At 38.7% G+C, this 26,403-nt stretch overlaps 1 protein-coding gene across 4 annotated transcripts in view; it reads right to left on the bottom strand.

Moving 5' to 3' along the window:
- TTC13 (tetratricopeptide repeat domain 13) overlaps window positions 1–26,403 on the bottom strand; it is a 104,938-nt gene that overhangs the window by 14,323 nt on the left and 64,212 nt on the right. For all 4 annotated transcript variants that reach the window (XM_049789631.1, XM_049789632.1, XM_049789629.1 and 1 more), the window contains 6 exons: window positions 20,684–20,840; window positions 13,811–13,941; window positions 13,038–13,170; window positions 11,487–11,579; window positions 9,425–9,508; window positions 8,408–8,492 (listed from right to left, as the gene is read on the bottom strand). In XM_049789631.1, the coding sequence (XP_049645588.1) occupies window positions 8,408–8,492; window positions 9,425–9,508; window positions 11,487–11,579; window positions 13,038–13,170; window positions 13,811–13,941; window positions 20,684–20,840 (683 nt within the window). The remainder of the gene's footprint in view (window positions 1–8,407; window positions 8,493–9,424; window positions 9,509–11,486; window positions 11,580–13,037; window positions 13,171–13,810; window positions 13,942–20,683; window positions 20,841–26,403) is intronic.

Here is a 26,403-nt window from a genome sequence, read left to right as displayed (position 1 = left end):
GGATTCGAACCACCGTCCTCCTGCATGCAAGGCAAACACCCTACCTCCATGCCCCTTAAATTCAACTTTTCCTAATATCATCATGCACATTTTTCTTTTCATTAGCATTTTCATGTTCGTTTTTCATTAGCATTACTTTGTAAACTTCCCATTCTTCAACTTGGAATACATTTGTTGTAGGTGTCTCTTCTAGGGCTTTCAATACCACTATTGAAGGCCAGGAATGTGGCTCAACTGCTGAGTTCAACCAAATCACTTGCCATCCCACTCTACATAGCTGGATGTGGCTTCCACAGCAACAGTAACAAAAATAAAATAAAATAAAACAAAACAAAATGCCAGTCCAGTAGTAGTCTTTTTTCCTTTTAGTTACTAAAAAGTTTCACTGCTGATTTCTCCTAAAAAATAATGAGTCCAGGGGCCGGGCGGTGGCGCTAGAGGTAAGGTGCCTGCCTTGCCTGCGCTAGCCTAGGACGGACCGCGGTTCGATCCCCCGGCGTCCCATATGGTCCCCCAAGCCAGGAGCGACTTCTGAGTGCATAGCCAGGGGTAACCCCTGAGCGTCACCAGGTGTGGCCCAAAAACCAAAAAAAAAAAAAATAATAATAATAATAATAATAATGAGCCCCTCAAGGGCTGGATTCAGTATCTAGAGGAGGAAATCTATGAACTGACATAAAAACATTAGGTATACTAAAGTAGAAACTTCTTTGTTGGAATAGAATGAATTGTTAGAATTCTTTGTTGGTATGATTTCACGTCACCATGTAAACAAAGGGGGTGAAGTGAGTCACTAGGAAGTCACATCTTATGCCTGTTGGACTTAACACTGAGATGCTACTCAGGTTTGTTTGCTGACAACCCACTGTTAAATAATTCCATAGGGAGGAGAAAAGAAGAGATTGAAAGAAACTGATGGGGGAAGAGACAGATGGGAAGTGGGAAACAGGGAATATGAACACATCAGTGATGTAAAGGAGTGGTACAGCTAAATAACTAGATCACAGAGTCAGTGAAAGACAAAACAAAACAAGTAAACAAACAAAAACCAAGAGATCCCAAATACAGCAACCAAAATTAAAAATATATCTGTCAAGGTGGCAGACTGGGGATGTGAGCAGAGTAGGATGGAAAAAAACCTGGAAACTGGTGTAAGGAAGAAGACAAAATTAGTATAAATGGTGCTGGAACATAGTATGTCTAAAATTCAAATCTGAATAACTTTGTAAATCAAGGTGTTTTAATGAAAAAAATGATGCACATGATGACTTGAGAACCAATCTGAAATGAAACCACTGACTTTTGATTCAATTTTTTTTTTTTTTTTTTGGTTTTTGGGCCACACCCGGTGACGCTCAGGGGTTACTCCTGGCTATGCGCTCAGAAGTCGCTCCTGGCTTGGGGGACCATATGGGACACCGGGGGATCGAACCGCGGTCCGTCCAAGGCTAGCGCAGGCAAGGCAGGCACCTTACCTTTAGCGCCACCGCCCGGCCCCTTGATTCAATTTTTTAATTGGTTCTTTTTTTAATTTTTAAATCAAATCACTGTGAAATAAGAGTTTAAAGTTGTTGAAGCTGAGTTTCACCAGTAATACTTCAACAGTTTTTATTTCCCACCTCCAATTTCATCTGCTTCCCTCCCATCCCACTTCAACACTCTAGCCTGCTTTTTTAATTTTTCCTTCCCTTTTTTGGTGCCTATGGGGACGCTAGAACAAGTCCAACAATCCCCTTGACTTGGTTCTAACATAAACTTTAAATGGAGGGACACTTCTACGGACTTCCTTATTAAAAAGATAACGAAGAGAAGGACAGACAAAACAAATACAGAGGGGGAAATTTTGAAATAGTTGGGTGGGGTGTTAAATTCAGTGAACAACTTTGGTCTGTGATTTGATCTGTACAGTATTGAAGGTAAAAAGGGCAAATGGGAGGAAATAATGGTTGGGACTGAAGCAGTAAAGGACTAGAAATGAGCATTGTAGGGCAGTGTCAAGGGCACAATACAAGATGGATATTATGCATATGTAAAATATATGCAGAGAATACTATCAACATATATTGTAAGCACAGGGGCGCTAGTCCCCACAGTTTTTTAAAATGGAGACCAATTGCCAGTGACTGCCCCAACACAACCCAGTGCAACATCTGCCCTCTCTCCTCCACGTGCCCCTCCCCCCTAGTGTAGGGAGGGGGGAGCCTGAGAACTTAAGAGTCCACCTTGCACCCACTTCTGGCCTCCTGGGCCTGGAGTCCAGGGGAGTAAGAGGGGGATGGCTGGGGGCCTGCCAAGCCTCCTAGCACCCCCCAAGCTAGGGAGAAGGCCTACGACCTGGGGCCTCCTCAAACCCCATTCCTGGCAACAGAACCAAAAAGGGAATGGGAAGCCAGACATCTGCCCGCCCTCCTCCCTTGCCCCTCCCCCCCAGTGTAGGGAAAGCAGGGGGCGGGGGGAGGAAGCCTGAGGATCCCTATAGAGTCCACCTAGCACCCACTTCTGGCCACCTGGTCTGGCACCCAGGGAAGGCCTGGAGTCCAGGGAGAAAGGGGGAGAAGGCCTATGGCCTCCCCAAACCCCGTAATCTAGCCTGCTTCTAATGAAACCACTTTTCCTCTCCCTCTCCCACTCCCCAGCCTTTTATTCTTTTAGGTATCATGGTTTGACATACTGTTACTGAAGGGATATCATTGCACATTACTTAACTTTCTTTCAGCACAGACTTCTTGTCCAGGGTGATTTCCAGTTATTGCCATAGTGGTCCCTTTTCCTTCATAACTGCACTTAACCTCCACCCCCAAATTTCTATTGTATTTACTTTATATATACATCTCTTACTTTTTAATATGCTGAAGATAAATATGATCATTTTGTACATCTATGTACAAGTAAAGTTCATGACTTCATTTTTTCCTAACAGCTGCCTGGTATTCTATAGTGTACCATGGTTCCTTTAATCAATCTTGCCATTCTTGGGCCTGTGGGTTGTTTCCAGATTCTAGCTATTGTAAACAGTGCTGCATTAAACATAAGAGTGCAGGTGCCATTTGCATTGTATTTTGGGGTCCATAAGCCATATTCCCAGGAGCAATAGTGCTGAGTCAAATAAAAGCTAATTTCTAATTTTTGAGGAATAGTCATATAGTTTTCCAAAAAGATTGAACCAGTCTCTATTCTCAATAACAACCAATGAGAATCCCTTTCTCCCTACATCTGCAGCAATGGTGGTGATTGTTGTTGTTGTTGTTGTGTGTGTGTGTGTGTATGTGTGTGTTGAAATGTGTGCCAGTCTTTGGTGTGAAGTTCTATCTTGTTAACTAGCATCTCCCAGATGATTAATAATGTGGAACATTTTTCCATGTGCCTTTTGGCCATCTGTATTTCTTTGGGGAAAATTTCTGTTCATATCTTGTCCCCAGTTTTTGATGGGGTTGGATGTTTTATTTTTTTGTAAAGCTGATGCACCTTAAACTCAATATCAAATGGGTACTGGATGAATTTCTCCTCTGTTGTCTATAAAATGTTTGATCCTGATTATCATTTCCTTTCAGATGCAGACATTTCATTTGTATGTTTGCTTACATAATTGCTTGGTAAGATGATGTTGGTAGCTTCAATATCATGGAGTTCTTCCTACATTTTCCTCTATGTGCCTTATGGTTTTAGGTCTTTAATTCATTTTGATTTGATATCTGTGCATAGTTTTAGAAAGAGATCTAAATTTTTTTTCTAGCATGTAACTGATCCGTTTTCCCATCACCATTTTCTGAAGAGGCTTCCCTTGCTCCACCTTTTTTCTTCTTTATCACAGATAACTTATTATACACCAGAGTATCTATCTCAGCATGCTGATTCTATTCAAGCGATCTGATGATCTGTCTTTACTTCAATACTACACCATTTTAATTACACCACTTTGTAGTAGAGTTTGAAGTTGAGGAAAGTGATGCCTCCCATCTTCTTTTTTCCATGGATTGCTTTAACCATTCATAGGGGTTTATTGTTCCATGTATTTCAAAAGTGCTTGATCTGTTTCTTTGAAAATTAAGACTCCCAATCTAACAGCAGAGTATATATTTCCATTTCATTCTATCCTCTTATCTCTTGAAGTAATGTTTTTTAGTTTTCAAAGATTTTTCACCTCTTTAGTTGATTACTAGGTAGTTAATTTTCTGAAGCAGAATTATAAATTTTAAAAAATAGCCCATTTATCTCCTTTGCATGTTAATTTTGTAGCCTGCCACTTTATTATACAAATCTATTGTTTCTAGAAGTTTTTGATAGAGTTTTTAGGATATTTTAAATATAGTATCATGCCATTCACAAATAGTGACAGCCTGACTTCTTCCTTTCACATCTCAATACCATTGATAGCTAAAATGGCAAGTATTTCCAGTACAATACTGAAAAGAAGTGGTGAGTGGGCAACTTTGACTGTGCCTGACCTTAGCAGGAAGGCTTTTAGTTTTTTTCTCATTGAGTATGTCTACACTGGGCTTGTAGTAAATGGCCATGTCCATTTTCAGGAAAATTCCTTTGATTCCCATTTCACTAAGTTTTTATCACAAGTGGGTACTGGATTTCATCAAATGCTTTTTCTGCAACTATTGATATGATCATGATTTTTTTCCTTTTACTCTTATCGTATATTATGTTAACTGACTTGTGGATATTATTCCATCACCAGGATAAATCCTAATTGGTATGACCTATTTGCTATTGGTGTATGATCTATTTTTTGCATTGTTGGATCTATTTGTTTATATTCAAGAAATAGTAGCATTGGTAGTTTGTCAAGAATATTGACCTATAATTCTCTTTTTTGAGGTGTTTCTGTTTTTGGTACGTGAGCTTCATGGTTTTTGGGCCACACCTGCTGATACTCGGGGGTTACTCCTGGCTAAGCACTCAGAAATCGCTTATGGCTTGGGGGACCATATGGGATGCCAGGGATCGAACACAGGTCTATCCTGGATCAGCCACGTGCAAGGCAAATACCCTACCACTTCACTATGCCTCCTGCCCCAATCTGTCTCTCTTAATTGGCATGCTTAGACCATCACCATTGAAAAAAGATTATTACCGTGGAGTTTTGTGCCATCTTTCTAAACAAGTTTGGTGTGTTTGTGGATTCATCTTGGCTTAAAATAGCAAATTTAGTTCTTCTCACAAAGGTATTTTTTTTTTTTTTTTTTTTTTTTTGGTTTTTGGGTCACACCTGGCAGTGCTCAGGGGTTATTCCTGGCTCCAGGCTCAGAAATTGCTCCTGGCAGGCACAGGGGACCATATGGGGCGCCGGGATTCGAACCGATGACCTCCTGCATGAAAGGCAAACGCCTTACCTCCATGCTATCTCTCCGGCCCACAAAGGTATTTTTTGAGTCTATGAAGTTCCTGGGAGTTGTTTACCTGTGAAATTGTGTATTGTTCTATTAAATATAAATAGGAATCTGACTGGGTATAAGTTATAAGTGGCACTGTTATAAGTGGCACATTCATTTTTTCACTGTGTGCATGTTTGCTTTTTCCCCAGGATATCCCAACATTTTCTTTGAGCCCAATTGGTTTTCTTTGGTAAAACTGCTGTACATCTTAAGGATACTTCTTTGTAGGTAATTTTCTTTTTTGTGAACTTGCTGCTTTCAGTATTCTATATCTTGGCGTTCAGCATTCTGATTAGGATATACTTTAGGGTGATTTTATTTGGGTCTCCTTTAGCTGGTAACTTTTGGGCTCCAGCTCTGGGAGTTTCTCAGCAATGATGTCTTTGTTGCTTTTTTTTTTTTTTTTTTTTTTTTTTTTTTGCTTGTTCGCTTAAATAAATTTTTTTCATTAAATCAGCATGAGTTACAAAATTGTTTATGAATGAGTTTCAGTCCCTCAATGTACAACATTCATCCCCTTCACAAGAGCACTTTTCTCACCACCACCAATGTCCCGAGTTTCCCTCACTTTCCCCATTCTGCTGCCCTCTCCTCTGCCTACTTCTGTGGCAGATATTTTTCTTTTTTTTCTCACTTCCTTTTTCCCCCCATTAAACATGGTGGTTTGCAATTTACTCCTGAAGGAATATTTATTATTAGGTCTGAACTAGTAGGAGTGGTTTAGCAAAAGGGGGCAGGAGCTTGGAGTCCAGAAAAGTTGCTCCAGCAATTCAGCAGCAACCATCTAGCAGGAGCAATCTGGCAGGGCAGAGGTAACAGTCTCCTAGGCCCTCCCAACACTTCAGTAGGGAAGATAGTGGCTGAATTTCCTACAATTAAAGCATTATATCCCAGGTTTGAGGTCTGGGGTTTCTTCTTCTCCAGCTTTTCCAATGGAGCAACAATCTTTGTCCAGTGGTTTCCCCTGCTACATTTAGGACAAGGTCCAAGTGTAGCCTTAAAAATACAGTTTGGAGGGTTCTATAATCTCTGCATGGATGACCTGGTCCTCTAGTCTGCCTCTACACTATGTAAGTCTCAGGGTGTTTACATGTGCCTGATGTGAAATGGAACCTACATTCAGGCATACTTTCATATAGCCCATGGCATCTTTTCTCACCTTAATTGAATGCAAATATGTTTGGCATCTTCAAAGGTTAACTGCCTTATCAGATGTTGCTGGGTCTCTTTTCCTCTCAACTGCCTTAGCACTGTATCTGTTAATTTTCCTATACATTAGGCATAAAAGATTCTGTGACTCCCTGGAAGACTTTTGTGTAGCTTCCCTTGAATTCTGCATGTGCATCAATCCTCTCCCATGCCAAGTGCTATCTCTTGGACATGTGCTAAAGTGGTACAAGGCAGGGTAGCTTGATTTTTATTTTTTCCATATTCATCCTTTCCTATCAGCATGTCATATGTAATTTGGACCCCAGATAGTCTCCTGCCAGATCAACCAAGGTTGTGCAGTTTGGCCTTGGCCTTATCACTATACCACATTCTCCACTTGAAGTTCTGGGAAGGTCTCAGGCATACTCTAGCTACTGTTTGAATGTCTTGGTGGAGGTGGGAGTATAAAGCATACTTTTACTCCAGCCAATTAAATATTCCTTACAATCTGGACAAGTGGGTCTGTAAGCAGCACAAGTCTTAAAATGGCTAAGAAAATTTATTTTTAGTCTGTGGTATGAAGGAAATTCACAAGACCTAAATCTGAGTTCTGACTTTAATTCTATGTGGCGGGAGAGAATTTTCAGACTCGAGTCTGAAGTGATGTTAACCAGCTCATCACCTGAGGTACTGGAGTTTGAGTCATATCTAGGAAATGCAGGTCTCTCTGGGCTGTCACCAGTAGTATTTGGAATATTATTAGCCCTAGGTTGGGTTTGAGATTGAGTCCAATTTTCCTCTGGAAAGACCTCTCCCCTCTGATGGCATCTATTCAATGAAATTCTCCTGTATTGGGGGGAGGGGGAGTAATACTTTTCATTAGATTTGATTTAGGTCCCACAGGAGGAGCTCACTTTTTCGAGGCATAGGCAGAGAGAGTAACATTTGCAGTTAAATTCAATCTGGTCTTCCCTACTGGGGAATGGGGGTTAAGTTTGAGAGGGGCTGAAGGGGTAATTAAAAATATTTTTAATTTGTTGAGTACAGTATTATTTCTTTTTTATCATTATTTGGAGGTATATATTCTAGCATATCATCACCCCTAATAACATAAATAGCAGTAGATCTTTGAAAGACATGAAATAGGGGCCGGAGAGATAGCATGGAGTTAAGGTGTTTGCCTTTCATGCAGGAGGTCATCGGTTCGAATCCTGGCGTCCCATATATTCCCCCGTGCCTGCCAGGAGCAATTTCTGAGCCTGGAGCCAGGAATAACCCCTGAGCACTGCCGGGTGTGACCCAAAAACCACACACACACACACACACACACACACACACACACACACACAAGACATGAAATAGGGTAAAGTCTTGTAACTACCCAATACATGAAAAAATTGTTTTTGTTTAATGGTTTTTGATGTATAAGGGCAACTGAGTACCAGTCAATTCACAGTAGCCAAAAGCAGAATTTAACTGTAAACATTTTTCAGGTTTTACTGTTAGTTTTTTTGGGGGGGAGGAGGGGAAGAAAGACATACTTAGGAGGACTCAGGGTTTACTCCTGGCTCTGTGCTCAGTAATTACTCCTGGAAGTCACTAGGGACCATATGGGATGCCTAAGATCAAATGTGGGTCATCTGAGTGCAAGACAAGCACCTTTTCCACTGTCCTATGACTCAGACCCTTTTGCTGTTTCTTACATTCTATTTGCCTATGCTTTTTGTCTGATGCCCACATTTTAATTATCATTTATAAACTTTAATGCTTACAGCATAATGTAAATAAAAAGGTACCAGGCAATTGAGTTCTTTTTTTAAAAGTGTTATCATTTTCCCTCAAAATTTTTTTTGCAATTTTGATGGTAAATTTACCTTCATAATTGGAAGAAGGTCTTCTACTTTGTGTACCTTTTCCAGAGCTTCTCTAACTTCCAACAATCCTTTAGGATTGTTAGCTCTTAAAAAGAAAAAGAAACAGATGGTGACTGAAAGGAACTGGAATGAATACAAATATAATAAATTATTACCTTTAATTTAAATAAAACCGTACTTAAATAAGACAAAGTTGATATTCAAAATTGAAGGGCACATATAAGAAGATTCTAAACAATGAGACAGTTTAATCCTAAAAAGTTCTGAACTGCAAATGAGAATTAAAGAATAGCATAGCAGCCCACTGAAAAGATGCTAGCCAGAAATGTAGAGTAATTAACTGACCATGTTCATGTGTTATATAACTGAGTCTGGGTTTTGGGAGTCATAAAACTAGATTAACCCATTAGTTTTTATTTTCTTCAAGAGCAAAGAATAGAACTTAGGATTTCACACAAGCAAAGCAAGCATTCTACCAGTATGACTCCTAATAGTTAAAAGAAAGACACTATATATACATATATATTATATATGCATATATCTTCTGGTAAATTGGTTTTAATGGTCTTATAGTAATGATATTTTATATCAATTTTACATAAATAAAATTGTATTTATTTGGCAATAATTAGCCAATCAGAATTCCTTTTCTCCACTGTTCTGTTCATTTTTTAAATCTCTGTAATATGGCCTTGCAATTGTGGAAGAATAAATATTAAGGTTGGAAATCCTAATACAGAAATTCTAATAAACACTTGATTTTTATAAGCAAGGCACAAAAATTTCACACACAATGCATTTGGTTAGGCACAGTTGAGATCTGTGAATATTGTGAAGTTATAAAAAAGAAAACTGACATATGATTACAAAAGCAAGTCATAATTTTAAGTGCTATATATAAAATCATATACTTGGTTTAGTCTGTCAAGTTTTGCTTCTAAGTTTCATAAATATAATGTGAATATAAAAATGTGAATATAAAATTGATTACTGTGAAAAAGAAAATTAAAGAATTACCCATGATATACTAGAATTCTATCTTTAATAAAATGAAGAATTTTTTCAAAATATTCCAGGTATCTCATGTTAATCACCTGACCCCTGTAAGAAAAAAAAATACTTTTACAAAAGGATATGTTTAGAACAACATAAAATTTTATTTATTTTGTTTTTTAGGGATCACATTTTTTGGTGCTCAGGGCTTACCTCTAGCTTTGTGCTCAGGGATTACTTCTGGCAGATTTCAGGGGACTATATGGGACACCAGGGATCAAATCTGGGGAAACTGCATGCAAGGAAAACACCCTATCCACTCTATTTCCTTAGTACTACTCCAGTCCCTAAATAACATCTAATTTTAAAGTCCATATAAAAGAGTAATGAGAACTAATGTAGTAAAAAAGTCTGAAAGGTTCACTTATTTGCAAATAGTAAATAGTAAAATAGTAAATAGAAGCAAAGAACATTCTTAGCAAGATCACCTGCCACTTTTTAGAGGCGATTCTGAAAGGCAGTAAAATCAGAACTAGAAAGGCCCAGGGTAATAAAAATCCTCCACTAGGGATTTTTTTTTTCCAGTTTTTATGCTATTTTCTATCATAGAACCTTTTTCTCTTTTGGTAGCAAACCCACCACTCTCATTTGGTTTTTATAATGTCATCATCTACCTAATGTTTCTTTTAACATTTAACATTTAATTAGCTGTTTTCATCTCTTCCACTTACTCTAAACATTCTTCACATTTTGAATCCTATTCCTATTTTTAAAACTCCCTAAAGTTTATGTACACCCAACATGCTGATGTGCACATCTAACGATGTACATATCATGTACACATCTCAACTGGGTGATGCTCCCTTCATAACGATCATTACAGAAACTTCCTCACACTTTTGATCTCTTTGGCTCCATCCTCCCAATAAGGCTATTTTTGGGGGGGGGGGTCTGGTTGCTACCTAATCCATTGGGATAGCCATGTGCATGAATAGGCAATAAGTTGCCCCTCCCCCCATAGGCCATATTCTCCTATTCCTAGTGCTCCTATCCTGCTGTATCAATATCTTCCTCCTATTTTCATTCCACTAACCTTTCTAGAATTTGGAGCTTATCTACCAGGATTCTTATACAAAATTTTAAAATAAGGATAATACCTGATAGTATCATGAACCACACAGTGCCAGGAATCAAACTCAAGAGTCCTGCACACGTAAGGCAAGTATTCTGCCATTTGAATTTTCTCCATGGCCCCAGAAATTATCATAAAACTTTTATAACTATTTTCCTAATTCTCCAGAGTCAGTGACTGCTTATTCGGCATCTGCTGCCAAAATGATCATCTGATTATGGTAATACTTCACATCATTTACAATCTTAGAATACATTAGTCTCTGAATAGGTGTTCATCTTTAGGGAAAATAAAAAGCCTTCTCATACAGATATTTATATTTTAGGAAAAAATTATTTTTAGTTTGATTTTTTTGGCCTAATATTTAGTATCCTTAATACTATCTTAAATATAAATCAATCACCAGTCAAAGACAGTAGTCATACATTCTTGACTTGCTGACTTGCTTGTCGACCATGCATTATCTACCTACATGGGTTTTCTATCTTAACAAAAACCATAGGTCACCACCTAAACAATGCACAGGCATCTCTCTTCTTTGTGTCTCTGGCACCCTGCATATAAAACTAAACTACTCTTAATACAGTAGCTCAATAGTTTCTCTCTCTCTCTCTCTCTCTCTCTCTCTCTCTCTCTCTCTCTCTCCCTCTCTCTTTCTCAACTACTCTTAATGCAGTAGCTTGATAGTTTCTCTTTCTCTCTCTCCTTGAGATAAAAGCCCTGACTCCTGTATACACAACATGCAGTAGCTCTTTAAGCTCTCACCCTAGGCAATGTATCTCTTTCTGCAACTCAACTACCTGACAGGAATGACAGAATCTTCAGTAACACAGAATTACCTTCTTTATTATTATTTGGTTAAAAGTCACCAGGAAAGTGTGTGTGTGTGTGTGTGTGTGTGTGTGTGTTTATAGTCTTTATCTATGAAAATTAAAATAATATGGAAAATTATACCTGATTAAATTGATATGATTGTTAAAACCTCTGCTAAGACTTCGTGCTGGCATTTGATCTAACCATAGTACTGGTTGGTCTGGATCAGCAATCCTATAACAAAGAAGTTGTTAGATTCGAAGACTTCATAAAACCTAGGAATGTCCAAAAGCATTAAAAATACAACATACAAAAGTCTCTACAAAAATAAGAATTATTCAAGTTGATTAAATCTACAGAATGAAATACCAATTTGTAAATCCACAACAGATATTCTGATCAGACCAAGTCAATAATTGTACATTAAATAGTTCACCCTATAAATTGTGGTTTAGCTATGGATGCTCCTTATCTACAAAGAGACAGATAACACTAAAGTTCAGTCAAAGGTACCAATTAATAATGTTCTTTCAAACAAATGTACTTTTGGGCTGGAGAAAGTAGTTTAACAGTAGAGTCTCATCCTATATGTGTGACTGTATAAGGTCCTGAGTTCAATCCTTTGTACAAACCAAAATAAAAATGTTAATGGTAAAAATGTTTGAAATTAGGGACTGGAGCAATAGTACAGCAATAGGACGTTTGCCTTGCATGCGACCTATCTAGGACAGACCTTGGTTCGATCCTTGGCATCCCATATGGTCCCCTAAGCCAGGAGCAATTTCTGAGTGCATAACCAGGTGTAACCCCTGAGCATCAACAGGGTGTGGCCCAAAAAGGAAAAAAAGTTTGGAATTGGGGTCGGAGAGATAGCATGTAGGTACGGTGTTTGCCTTGCATGAGAAGTATGGTGGTTCAAATCCCGGAATCCCATATGGTCCCCCAAGCCTGCCAGGAGCGATTTCTGAGCGTTGAGCCAGGAGTGGCCCCTGAGTGCTACCGAGTGTGACCCAAAAACAAAACAAAAGAAAAAAAACAAAGAAAAAAAGATCTATTACATGTATTGAATGTCTTACTAAGCATAATGATGTCAAGCAGGAGAAATACCTCAATATACTAGAGAATATGCTTTGCAGGCAGGTATCCTGAGTTTGATTCCCAGCACTAATTGGTCCCCAGTATACCATGTCAGTAGTGCCTCCTCCTCAGCATTTCCAGGTATGGTTCAAAAGTAAAAAATAAAAAATAAAAGAAATAAGAGGAGTTAGAGAAGTAGTATAGGGATTAAGGTATATGCCTTGCCTGGATGTACACTACAACACAGGTTCCCCAAGCATTATGGGTGTAGCTTTGGATGCCCCAGCGCTTGCTGAGTTTGGCTTTGAAGGTTCCAGGAAGCATTGGTGTGGCCCAAATAATCCCTGAAACCACAAGGTCTACTAAGCACTATATCATTCCTGAGTCCTAATATTGATCTGCTGGTCTAATTGGCTGAGAAACAATAGGAGAAGCCCCAACACCAAAAGAAAAAAAAGTTATGGCTGAAATTCCTGACACCTTTAGACAGGAAAACCATTTATAAGGTCTATTATTAGTAAACAAAATAGGATTCAAATCCTATTAACAAAAGAGATTTACATTATTTTACTAAAAGTGTCTAATTTATATGTAACTTCTAGTTCCATATGTTACCGTCTCCACTTTACTGCAATGTCAAACATGTCTCTCCATTGCATTGGTCGTGTTTTTCCATTCATTCGAACCTTTGAGTTGGTCCATGTGCGTTGCACAGCTTGCATGACTTCCAATGCTGCCAAGCCCATGGCTAAGATAGAAATATTGAGAAAATAGTTTATAAGTATTTTTAAAGGAATTAATTTTAATCTAACTTTTAAGTGATAATTAAATCCATATAAAATATCACAAAAATTGGTAATTTAATAAGAATAGGACATAGCACAACCTTTATGATCCTAATAAAAATATGAATAAATTAGAGACATCCAAAGTTGTCTTCTATCAATTGTGTTTCTCCTTAAAGTACCTCAAGGTTCAATACTCCTTCATTTCCACAGAAACAAAGTAGCACCCATCAATCCCATTAATGACTGAAGACCTATATTCCATACCTCTATAACCGCAACAACACAAAAGATTGGGGGCTGGTGAGGTGGCGCTAGAGGTAAGGTGCCTGTCTGCCTTGCAAGCGTTAGCCAAGGAAGGACCACGGTTCGATCCCCCGGCATCCCATATGGTCCCCCCAAGCCAGGGGTAATTTCTAAGCGCTTAGCAGGAGTAACCCCTGAGCATCAAACGGGTGTGGCCCAAAAAAAACAAAAAAACAAACAAACAGATTGGAAATAGTTTTTTCTTTCACAGATATTTAAAATAGCACAATAAAGGACATTTTTGTTTGTTTTCAAAACACAGCATAGTTTAAGAAGCTCTTAATAGTCTCAGAATACCTCTGTGTATTCTCTTGTTTGGGAGGAAACCAGGAGTTTCATATTGCATCAGTGATCCTAAATGATCAGCTACACAAATCAGCTCTTGGATCTCAGGCTTATAGCTCTCAAAATTCTGATATAATACATCTCTGAAAGAAACAAGACAAACACAATAAAATATTTATGAAAGGCATCTAGTAACCCAACTTCATTTGAAAAGCAGTTTTTCTCTACTATAAAACAATCTAGACAACTTAAAACCACAAAAATCTTTATTTCAGTGCTTTACACCTAATACATATAAATTACAAGATGAAATTGTTATGATTATGTGTATAGTTATATAATATACTTTTTAGTAATGCTGACAGGCAGCATGTAATTCAGATTGCATTATCTTACCATTATCTGGTAAGCCTTTTTAGCATATAGTCAAGTATGCCTTAAAGACAAGAACACAAAGAAATTTCTTATTTAGTGGTTTTATCCTTGTTTATGTGATAGTACATCTAACAGAAATCCAGACAGGATAACCTAGTAGGCTTAGCAGTATAGCCTACTGCAACTAGGTTCCAAATCTATACATGTCTTTGAGCATATCTAGGCAGAGAAAAGATAAAAAAGATAAAAAATAATAAAACATAGGAAGCTAGTGGCCAGCATGATAGCACAACTTTGTATGCAACTGACCCAGAACAGACCTGGATTCTATCCCCGGAGTCCCATATAGTCCCTCAAGCCAGGAGTAATTTCTGAGCAAATAGCCAGTAGTAACCCCTGAGTGTCACTGGGTGTGACCAAAAATAAATAAAACATTGAAGCTAGAGAGTAGAATAGATAGATGTCATGACCTGCAAGGACTAACTTGAGTTTGATCCCCAGAGTACCTTATAGTTCCTGAGCCCCACAAAAAGTGAGCCCTGGCCCAGGAGTAAGCTTTGAGCACCACCAAGTGTGGCCTTAAAATATAGGAAGTCAGAAAAAGTACAGTAGGTAGGGCACATGCCTTGCACATAGCTAACCTGGATTTGATCCCCAGTACCCATTATAGTCCCTGAGAACCAAAAAGTGTGATCCCTGAGCCAGGAGTAAACCCTGAACACCACCAAGTGTGGCCTCAAAACAAAAAACAATATGTCACTGAACATAGAGCAGGGCACTCATAGGATATTTAACATAAATGGAGTTTGTAGAACTGGAAGTGCTCTGGTGAGGTGGTGAACAGTGCATGAACATGAAGAACCTACAACATTCCCTACAACAACAACAACAAAATGACACTTATTTTATTTTTTGTGGGTTTTTTTGGGTCACAGAGGCAGTGCTCAGGGGTTATTCCTGGCTCCATGCTTAGAAATTGCTCCTGGCAGGCACGGGGGACTATATGGGACACCGGGATTCGAACCGATGACCTCCTGCATGAAAGGCAAACGCCTTACCTCCATGCTATCTCTCTGGCTCCGACACTTATTTTTTTATGTGTAGGATTTGCATAGATTTTACAAAACTAGAAATTGCACTTGTGAGTAATGAGTAAATATGAAGAATACAGAACATTTCTATTCACTATTACAGATTTTTTTAAAATTTATTTTAAAGAGCATGTATACATAATTGACCATAATACCATGGTTTCCTGATAATTGGGAGTAAAATCATTATTTTTTATAATAATATCTTTATTTACGCAGTGTGGTTACAAAAATGTTTGTAGAAAATTATGATTATTTTTAAGAATATTCGATACACAATCTAACCCATGAAGCCTTTCTTCAGTAAAGTTTACCCCTACCAATTATGATTGGCCTAGAAAATGGAAAACCTTTACATTTGACTTGCTAGCTTTATATTTTTAAGCCTTCTGTTTCATTTCACCTGGATCAGATATTCAACTGTAACCATGGATCGATCCTTAACATCTATGTGTGCACGTGAGTGTATGTGTTGGCTACCTCAATGTCTGTCTAATGTCTATCTGTAATATGCATAATGTCTGTTTATGTTGCATATTGTCCTTCCCATTATATATATAACCCCTTCTTCCCCACTTTGCTTACCACCTTACAAATTCTTTTCTAGTCCTTCACTCTCACCACCCATCTGTTATTTCTCCGATTTAACCCTTTTTACCCTCAGTTCTTAACTCCTCAGGAAGCAGAACATTTCCCCACTCTAGCCAGTTGCCAACCAGCTCCAAAGTGAAAAAAAATAGTCTCAGTCCGAGAAGAAGCTGCCACTGCCATTACTGCTAATTTGCTCTCAATGGCCTCTTTTTCCCCACCTCCCTTTACTGTGGACAGTTGTTTGCTACCAGATTCGGTTTCTAAGAAACCCCCAGCTCAAAGACATATCCTGGTAGGTGACTGCTGGGAGCCATTTTTTAGACTCCACAAGAAGCTGTGCTCCAGATTTTATCCCCCACCCCAAACTATTTCAAAAGACTTAAAGGGGAAATGTATATCTCCTTTGAATATTTCTTTAGATATATTTCCTTAATAGGTATAACCCTTATTGAATATCTTTTTATGTAACAGCAACTTCTCCCATTTGGGGGGATCTATTTAGTAGGAAATTCTAGTAGATAATTTCTCTAGTGTTCATGTTAGAATCAAATTATAAGGATTGTTTAGCTTGTTATTTTTACCCCAGTATGCATATGGCACAGTAGTACCATGTGGCATTGTTCCTTTTTTTGCATAGGCACTTTAAAATGGGAGAAATCTTACATGTACAAACAAGTTCTTATTTAATAGATAGAAGCACAAAAATTTTGCTTGTTTTTGGATTACACCTGGAGGTACTTGTTTTTGGATTACACCTGGCTCTGTTCTCAGAAATTGCTCCTGGCAGGCACGGGGGACCATCTGGGATGCCAGTATTGGAACCACCATCTGTCCTGGATCAGCTGTGTGCAAGGCAAGCACCCTACTGCTGTGCTATCTCTCCGATTCCAGGAATACATATATTTTATATTGCAGTGGGGCCATATACCCTGAACACTTGTCATAGTGACTTGGTTTAGTCTTCAGAAGATCGAACATTGACCATTCATCCCTGAACCTTGGATCCCATCTATGGAACCAGCATGGTTTTCTACACAAGCGTTAGAATCATACTTCCACCAAGGATGAAACAACTGCTGCCCTTGCATCAACTTACTCCAGAGTGAGTTCATAAGACACCTTGACAACTTGGTAACCTGCTTTTAGGGCAGGGTTCTCTGCATTGCTACCTAATGGTGAATGTGTCACACCATTTCTATATTTCTATGAGGAGGTCGGACAGAAGGCTCGCTAGGATGTCATATACTTAGCGCAGATAGCTACTTCGAATACTCCCAAGGAATTTTAACCAAAAGGCCCATTGGGAAGTCTCATCCCTGTGCTGATAATAGGTAAAATTCCATAAAGGTTTTTTTTTTTTTTTTTTTTTTGGTTTTTGGGTCATACCCTGCAGCATTCAGGGGTTTCTCCTGGCTCAATGCTCAGAAACCGCCCCTGGCAAACAGAGGGAACAATACCGTCCTTCTGCATGAAAGGCAAACGCCTTACCTCCATGCTATCTCTCTGGCCCCCTATAAAAGTATTTTTGAGATTCGTGTTATGATACTGGCATTATATTTCCTTCATATTTATTTGGTTTAAAATTAATTCTTCTTTTTGCTGTGTATATTTACAGGCCAAAAATTAGCCTTGATTAGATTTCTCTTTACCTGGAGAATTTCAGCACCAAAGACACTTAGAGACAATTTTCTTCTCTGTCAGCTCTGAATTTACATCCAAAAGGCTTGGCCATGATGTAGCTCCTTACCAGGTATAAAATTTGCATTTCTTTAAACTGGCTCTGTCACCTACTCCTATTACACAAAATGTGTCTTCCTGCAGAAATGGGAAACATGTCAGGGAAACTTAGCTCCTTGCTAAAAAACCTTTACATCTGAAACTAACTGGGCAGGATCTGCTTTGAGATTATAAAACTAATATTCTCCCTTTTAACTCAGGACTCCTACTCAATGTAGTCCCTTTTACCAGAGCTGCTATCCCCTTAGCCAGATGAACTGTTATGAATATCAAACAGATGCTGTTAATGTTTCTGTGTACCACGAAGTATCTGTTTTTTGTCAGTCTGAACATTCTTCTCTTATCTGTGACTGTCAATTTACCTCATTTCTACTTGCCTCACACATTAAAGTTTAGCATACTGTTTCACCCATACATTCATTGTGTGGTCTCATTTTCTTCATATTTCATCACTTGTGCATCCACTCTCCTCGAGGGAACTCAAAGAAGTTCTCTAACTCAACCAGATCCCAAGAGCTAGTCAGCAGCAAGTGAGATACAACCAGAAGATGCTCCACGTCACCCTGACTTTGACATAGGATATGTATAGAAACTAGTATTTCTAACTACAAAAACCTCACAGCAACAACTGTGATTGTGAAGAGCCTTTACTTGGACTACAGAAAAAGACTTTGGGGTTAGATAATTTAGTATGCCTGGAGCCTAGAGTTGATCTTATTCCAGGATAATTCATGGGTAAGTCTCCCTATTTTTAGGCCAAAGATTTTTTTCTTTCTATTTTCCCCATATTTTTCTGTGACTATGCAAACAACAATTGCCACACATTCACACATTTTTATTGTATTGTTTATCTTATCTTTAAAAAAAAGCTTACTAAACCTTCTGCTATTGTATTAATGACTTTATTGGAGATACAATAATTTATACACATATACTTAGTACTGACTTTTTCTTTTGTCTTCTCTTCCATTTATTTTTAGTTTTTCTTTCTATTCTCTTTCTAATTTTTTCAATCTTTGTTTCCCCTTATCTTGAAACAACAAATTTATTATGATCAGTTATGTCAATTATGTGATGCATTTTCTTTTTTGGTTTTGGGGCCACACACATTCAGGGGTTATTCCTGGCTATGGGTTCAGAAATCGCTCTTGGCTTGGGGGACCATATGGGATGCCAGGGGATCAAATTGCGGTCCATCCTAGGTTAGCGCATGCAAGGCAAGTGCCCTACCACATGCGCCACCACTCCAGCCCCAATGTGATGAATTTTCTTTAAATCAAAAAAAAAATTCTTTTTAAAAAAGATGTCTGAGGGCTGGAGAGATAGCATGGAGGTAAGGCGTTTGCCTTTCATGCAGGAGGTCATCGGTTCGAATCCCAGAGTCCCATATGGTCCTCCATGCCTGCCAGGAGCAATTTCTGAGCCTGGAGCCAGAAGTAATCCCTGAGCACTGCCGGGTGTGACCCAAAAACCACCCCCCCCACACACACACACAAGATGTCTGAGTAACTTATCAATTACAGACAAAATCTTAAAGATATTGTTCTTGCAATAGTCCTCAATTTCACTGGCACAGCAATTTGGGAAAAATTTTCAGTCATTCACAACTTTTGTTTTTGTTTTTGTGCCATCGCTGGTAATGCTCAGCCATAACCCTGGCAGAGGAATCAACTCTGAAATTATTCCTTGCTGTGATCAGGGCCATATAAAATGCTGGGGATTGGGGATCAAACCCATTGAATTATTGCTATAGATTCTCATTCACAACTTCTTAATGCTTGCTTGCATTAAAGATAGATTTTATTTATATGCTTTAAGGTATTAGGAGTTTTCACTGTGCTAAATAACAATAAAAGTTTGTATGTGGGGGCCAGAGTGATAGTTTAAAGTACAAACCTGGGGAAAGACCAGGTTAGATCACCAGCTTTACATAATCTCCTAAGCATTGCTAATCATAGAGTGACTCCTAATTATAGAGTCACGTATCACCTCCAAGCACTGCCAGGTGAGACTCATATTCATTCCCAACCCCAAAAGTTTTTATTTTGTCCTGTAAAACTGTGCCAAGTAAGACTGACATCCTTTCCTTGAAAGTACTGAAATAAAGGGAACTGATAGTACAAAATTCGAGGTCGGGAGAAAATAAGGCATGTGCTCTGGCCCTTTAAGCTCTCTTCTCAGCACCCCAATTAGTTTTTGTTTGTTTTCATTTTAGGCCACACTCAGTGGTGCTCAGGTTAACTCCAGACTCCAGCCAGAGATCACTCCAGCTGGTACTCAGGGACAATATGGAATGCTGGAGGTCAAATCTGGGTTAACCACTTGCAAGACAAAAGCCTAAACTGCTCCTACCTTCCCCATTTTTGAAATCAAATAGTCCTTTTACATCTTCAGCAGTGTAATTTCAAAAGCTTAAAATATTCATTTAAAAAAAAAAACTGATAATGGGTTGGAGAGATAGTATAGCAGTTTGCCTCACATGCAGATGAGCTGAATTCACTTTTCCACATCCTATATGATCCCTGGACTACTGCCAGGAGTAATTCATTAGTGCAGAGGCAGGGGTACACTGAACATCACTAGGTGTGATTCCAATAAATATTATTATTTACTGGTAAAGTAATAATCCACATTAAAACTTGTCAATAGGTATAAAAATAAATGAAGTCTAAAATTAGCAGAGGTAGGGCCGGAGAGATAGCATGGAGGTAAGGCATTTGCCTTTCATGCAGGAGGTCATCGGTTCGAATCCCCGGCGTCCCATATGGTCCCTCCCTCCCCCACCCCGTGCCTGCCAGGAGCAATTTCTGAGCCTGGAGCCAGGAATAACCCCTGAGCACTGCCGGGTGTAACCCAAAAACCACAAGAAAAAAAAAAAATTAGCAGAGGTAAACCTAAAAGGAAAAATGATATCAAGAATAAGTACCAAAGTTTTATAGAGCAAAAAAAAAATGTGTTAGCAAATGGAATACAAAACTGAAATCGTCAGAAGCATGGCTAGAAAGTAATTTATTAATCAAGAAATATCATGATAACTTTTAAGTTCCAGACTAGAAACAGGAAGAAAACAAGGCATTATTAAACCACTTACTTTATGTGGGGTTGCAAACCCGGTTGCTCTTCATAGTCATCTATGAGGAAAGGCAAATTTTTAGCCCAATGATCTTTAAAGTTTCCAGGCAGATCCATATCAATATTATATTCAGTCAGGGAGGTATCAAGATGGGCATGAAGATAACGAGAATACTCTGTAGAGATAAAATGGAAGATGCTACACCTAAAAACTGCTAAAGACCTTTTTTATAGCTAAGTATTATAGAAATACAAACTGGTATTTAATTATCATGATTATCAATGAGATTTCAGATTTCAATAACTCATCATCACTAATTTAAGTGACAAAATAATATACATAAAAGACCCTAACGAGTCCACAAAAATGCTAGAAATTTATCAATACAGCAGAGTGGCCAGCTACAAAGTCAAAACACAAAAATTGGTCATTTTCTATGTATAAAAAAATGAATCAAAGAATAAAGAAATAAAAACTATCTATCCCAAGCAAGATAGCATAAAGTACCTAGGAATCTTAACAAGTTAAGAGGTAAAAATTAACATGCAAAAATCAATGGCCTTCTTATACACCAATAATGATAGAGAAGAAATAGACATCAAAATACAATCCCATTCACATTACTGCCCCACAAACTCAAATATCTTGGAGTCAACTTAACTAAAGATGTGAAGGCCTTAAACAAAGAAAACTACAAAACCCTGCTTCAAGAAATAAAAGAGGACACACAGAAATGGAGACACATACCATACTCAAGGACTGGCAGAATTAACATCACTAAAATGGCAATACTCCCCAAAACATTGTACAGATTTAATGCAACCCCTCTATGGAAACCCATAACATTCTTCAAAGAAGTAGATAAACACTTTTGAAATTCATCTGGAACAATAAACACCTGCAAACAGCTAGAGCATCCCTTGGGAAAAGGAATATGGGAGGCATCACTTTCCCCAACTTTAAGCTATATTACAAAGCTATAGTTATCAAAATAGCATGGTATTGGAATAAAGACAGACCCTCAGATCATTGGAATAGACTTGAGTATTCAGAGAATGCTCCCCAGATATACAATTGATTTATCTTTGATAAAGGGGCAAGAAATGCAAAATGGAGCAAGGAATGCCTCTTTAACAAGTGGTGTTGGGACTACTGGACAGCCACTTACAAAAAAAAAAAAAGAGAAACTCTGATCTCCATCTAACACCTTGCACAAATATCAAATGCAAATGGATTAAAGACGTTGATATCAGACCTAAAACCATAAGGTATATAGAAGGACACATAGGTAAAACACTCCATGACATTGAAACTAAAGGCATCTTCAAGGAAGAAACAGCAGTCTCCAAGTAAGTCAAAGCAGAGATAAACAGATGGGACTATATTAAGCGGAGAAGCTTCTGCACCTCAAAGGAAATAATGCCTAGGATACAAAAGCCACCTACATAACAGGTGAAGCTATTCCCTCAATACCCATCAGGTAAGGGCTAATATCTAAGTTATACAAAGTACTGACAGAACTTAACAACAACAACAACAACAAAATCTAACCCCATAAAAAAATGGGGAGAAGAAATGAGCAGACAATTTCTCAAAGAAAAAATACAAATGGCCAAAAAGCATGAAAAAATGCTCCACATCACTAATCATCAGGGAGACACAAATCAAAATAACAATGAGGTACCATCTCACATAACAAAGACTGGCACACATCACAATAAACAAGAACTATCAGTGCTGGTGGGAATGTGAGGAGAAAGGAATTCTCATTCACTGCTGGTGGGAATGCTGTCTAGTCCAACCCTTAAGGAAAACAATATGGAGATTCCTCAAAAAACTGGATATTGAGCTCCCATTTGATCCATTTATACCATTACTAGGGATCTACTCTAGGAACTCAAAAATACAATTCAAAGATCCCTTCCTCACACCTATATTCATTGCAGTGCTATTTACAATAGCAAGATGCCCTTTAACAGATGAACAGCTAAAGAAACTGTGGTACGCATACACAATGGAATATTATGCAGCCATCAGGAGAGATGAAATAATGAAATTTTCCTATACATGGATGTACATGGAATCTATTATGCTGAGTGAAATAAGCCAGAAGGAGAGAGATGGACACTGAATAGTCATACTCATCGAAGGATTTTAAGAAAAATAAAAGATATTGAAATAAATCCTAGAGATGAGGACTGGAAGGACTGGTTCAAGATATGAAGCTCACCACAAAGAGTGGTGAGTGCAGTTAGAGAAATAACTATGCTGATAACTATCATAACAATGTCAATGAGTGAGGGGATGTAGAAAGCCTGTCTTGAAATACAGGCAGCGGGTAGGGGAGGGAGGAGATGGGGGCATTGGTGATGGGAAGGTTGCATTGGTGAAGGGGTTATTCTTTTTATGAATGAAACCCAACTACAATCATGTTTGTTATCATGGTGTTTAAATAAAGACGTTATTATTTAAAAAATGATAAGAACACGAATATACCATGAACACTTTAAATCACCTAGGGAAAAGAGAGAAGACTTTAGGAAACAGAAAAATACGCCATACTCATGGATTGGAAAAATAAATATTGTCAAAATGATTGTTCTATCTAAACTAGGATATAGGTTCAATGCAATTCCCATTCAAATTCAGATGGTATTCAAGGAATTAGTACAGTCAATAATAAAATTTGTATGGAATTATAAGATAACAAAACCAAAGCAATACTGAAAAATAAACTCTAATATCTCTTAGAACTATCAAAACTACATGTTTCTGGAATCAGGATAAACTCCAACCAATGGGTCAAAATTGAATATCCAAAGATAAATCACCATGCAAATGACCAGCTAAATTTTGACAAAGGATCTGAGAGCTTTTTCAATTTTTTCAAATAAATTTTTAAGTTGAATGATCATGAGATACAATTACAAAATTGTTCATGATTGAGTTTCAGTCATACAATGTCCAACACCTATCCCTTCACCGTGCACATTTCTCACTACCAATATACCTAGTTCCCTCTTCTCCTTGCTCTCCCCTCTACCTGCCTCTATAGCAGACACGCTCTCTTCCTTTCTTTTCCTTTTAGACATTGTGGTTTACAAAATTGTCACCGAAGGCAGCTGAGAGCTTTAAATGAAGTAAAGACAATTTCTTCAACAAATGGTGCTAGGAAAACTGGATACCTTTGTTTAAAAAATTAAAAGTGAATACACTTTACACAAAAGTCAACTCAAAGTGGAACAAAGACCATGAGAAAACAATGGAATCTATAAAAAACTTTGAAGAAAATAAAAGCAGAAAGTTCAAAGGTTTTTTATCTCAAAGGTGTTTTTGGCAAAGGCAAAGAATTGGCAAAGGCAACAGAATGAAAAAATAAGCAAATGAGCCACATCAAACTGAAGGGTTTCTGTATGGCAAAATAAACACAAGCTAAAACTAAAAGACAGCTAAATGAATTGGAGAAAATATTTGCACTCAATGCATCAGAAAAAGAACTGATATCCATGGGGGTAATTCTTGAGCACAGAGCTAGGAGAAATCCCTGAGTACCACTGGATATGGCCCAACCCCCCAAAAAAGAATTGGTACCCAATCTATATAAAATATTCATGAAGATCAACAATAAAAACACCCCAAAACCCCTATCAAAAAAAATGAGGAGAGAAAATGCACAGGCACTTTTCTGGGGAAGATATAGTGTCAATAAGCACATAAAAATGCTTATCATCATTTGTAATTAGGGAGGTATAAATCAAATGACACTAAGATATCATCTCATATGAGTGAGAATGGCACATATCAAAAATACTGGAAAAATCTTGTTTGAGAATGTGGGGAGATGGAATTCTATTCCACTAAGGATGGGAATATTTTCTGTAAAATCCCTGTTGAAAACAGTTGGCAATCTCTCAGCAAATTATAAATTAAGCTATCATATGTATGACCCAGCAACTTCATGTCTGGACCCTATCTATTCCCAGACACAAAAACATTCATTCAAAAGAATATAGGCATACCATATTCACTGTACTATTCAGTACAATAACTAAGGGATGCAATTAACCTAGGTTTCCAATAATTGATGAATAGATTATGAAGAGGTGGTGAAAAGGGAAATCAGCCCCCCCCCCCACCAACCTTGGTGGGTGCCCCGCCCCTTAAGGAAGTCGTCACTGCCTCGGCCCCACCTCTACCCCTACCTCACGAATCATTGGTGTTATCGTAGCGGAAGTCCAGCCCTCAAGGACTCTTCTTCCCCTCCCACTTCCCATCCTATATAAGGGGGTAACGAGGGACCCACGAGGTCTTTGATTCTGGTGGGAATTCATAGACCCTGACCATTCATAATGGTCAGTATTAAAAGCACTTTTTAAAGCATCTGCTGGAACTCATAAGCCTCTTCATTTCTTTGCGCCGGGCAGCTAAAATTAGGACTTCCGGACCTTTCATTTTGGCGAGCCAGCCAGGAGTCCTCACTCATTCTGCCCGGCACAAAGCTATGAAAAGGTGTCTGGTGAGTTCTGATGTGTGTATGTGTGTGTGTGAGCACGCTTTGCTTCGTGTCTGTCTTAGTCTGAGATTATGTTGTATTCTGTGTCCAGTGGGAAGCTAGCTTTGTGGTGGTTTGGCAAATGTTATGAGCTCTTTGCTCGATGTGGAAACCGAGTAGAAGCAGACTTTGTTTCATAGGGGGGTTAAAGTCCCCCCGGGTGACTAAGGAATCTTCCACCTGATGCGTTTCCAGGTGTGTGTGGTTCCCCATCTGATGCGTATACCAGATGGGCAAGAGGTTGACGAACTTTGGCTGCTTAGGTCACGACCCTGGTGGTACCCCAGGGGTTTAGTAAGAGCAGCTGGAAGACGTTCCGAGCTGCTGAAGAGGTTGTCTGTCTGTGATTTTTGGAGCTCAAGAACTTGGTCATTGGCATAGTTGTCTGTCTAGGATTTATTGTGGAATGCAGAGATTACTTGAACGCATTTTGCTTGGTTATTTGTGGCGCCACGCTGTCTGTTTGTCTGTCTGTTTCTTGTCTGTGTGTTCTATGTTTTTTTTTTTTTGGTCTGACCACGGGACGCAAGCCCGACCCCCTCTCAAGGGCCGACCCCTGGGGAAAGGGGCCGACCGCCGGTGAGCCCGCGTCTCCCTCGCCCGTCAGTCGTCCCAGCAGCAGAACGCGCGATCCCCGCGGCGCGACAACAGGGCGCCCGAAACCCGTTCCCCCCCCAACCAGGAAGCTGGCGCATGCAAGGTCCACACTAGGGACTTGGCGGGGGGTGTTGGAAATTGCAAATCCCAGATTTCTCAAATGGCCATCGGGAATAAATTTTCCTGGAGAATTTCTGAACTTTGCAATTCCCCAACTATCCTGCCATGCGTTCAGGCCAAAAAGAGCAACTGGCCGTTTTTTTTCTAGCCGAAAAAAAAAATGCTTTTTAACTCACCACGTGGTGAAGAAATTCACCACGCCCCAGGGCAAACTATTGTCCTCCCAGCTCCACCTGGCTGAGGAATGTAGGTCATTTACATATCAAAGAAAAATCTAGCAAATGGTTTGGAAGTCAAAAAAAAAAAAATTTTTTTTAAGCATTTAAATTTCTAACTTAAAGGTTTCTTAAAAAAATTAATAAGAAAATGTTGCAAATTACTGTTGTTATTTTTGTTTGTTTTTCGGTGCACGTGAAAATTTTTAGCAGCGAAACCACTGCAAAAGAATGAGTGGCGAAGCTTAAAAAAA

This window comes from Suncus etruscus, chromosome 15 (genome assembly GCF_024139225.1).
Source record: "Suncus etruscus isolate mSunEtr1 chromosome 15, mSunEtr1.pri.cur, whole genome shotgun sequence".
Taxonomy (NCBI): Eukaryota; Metazoa; Chordata; class Mammalia; order Eulipotyphla; family Soricidae; genus Suncus; species Suncus etruscus.
This window is presented reverse-complemented; position numbering and strand designations above follow the sequence as displayed.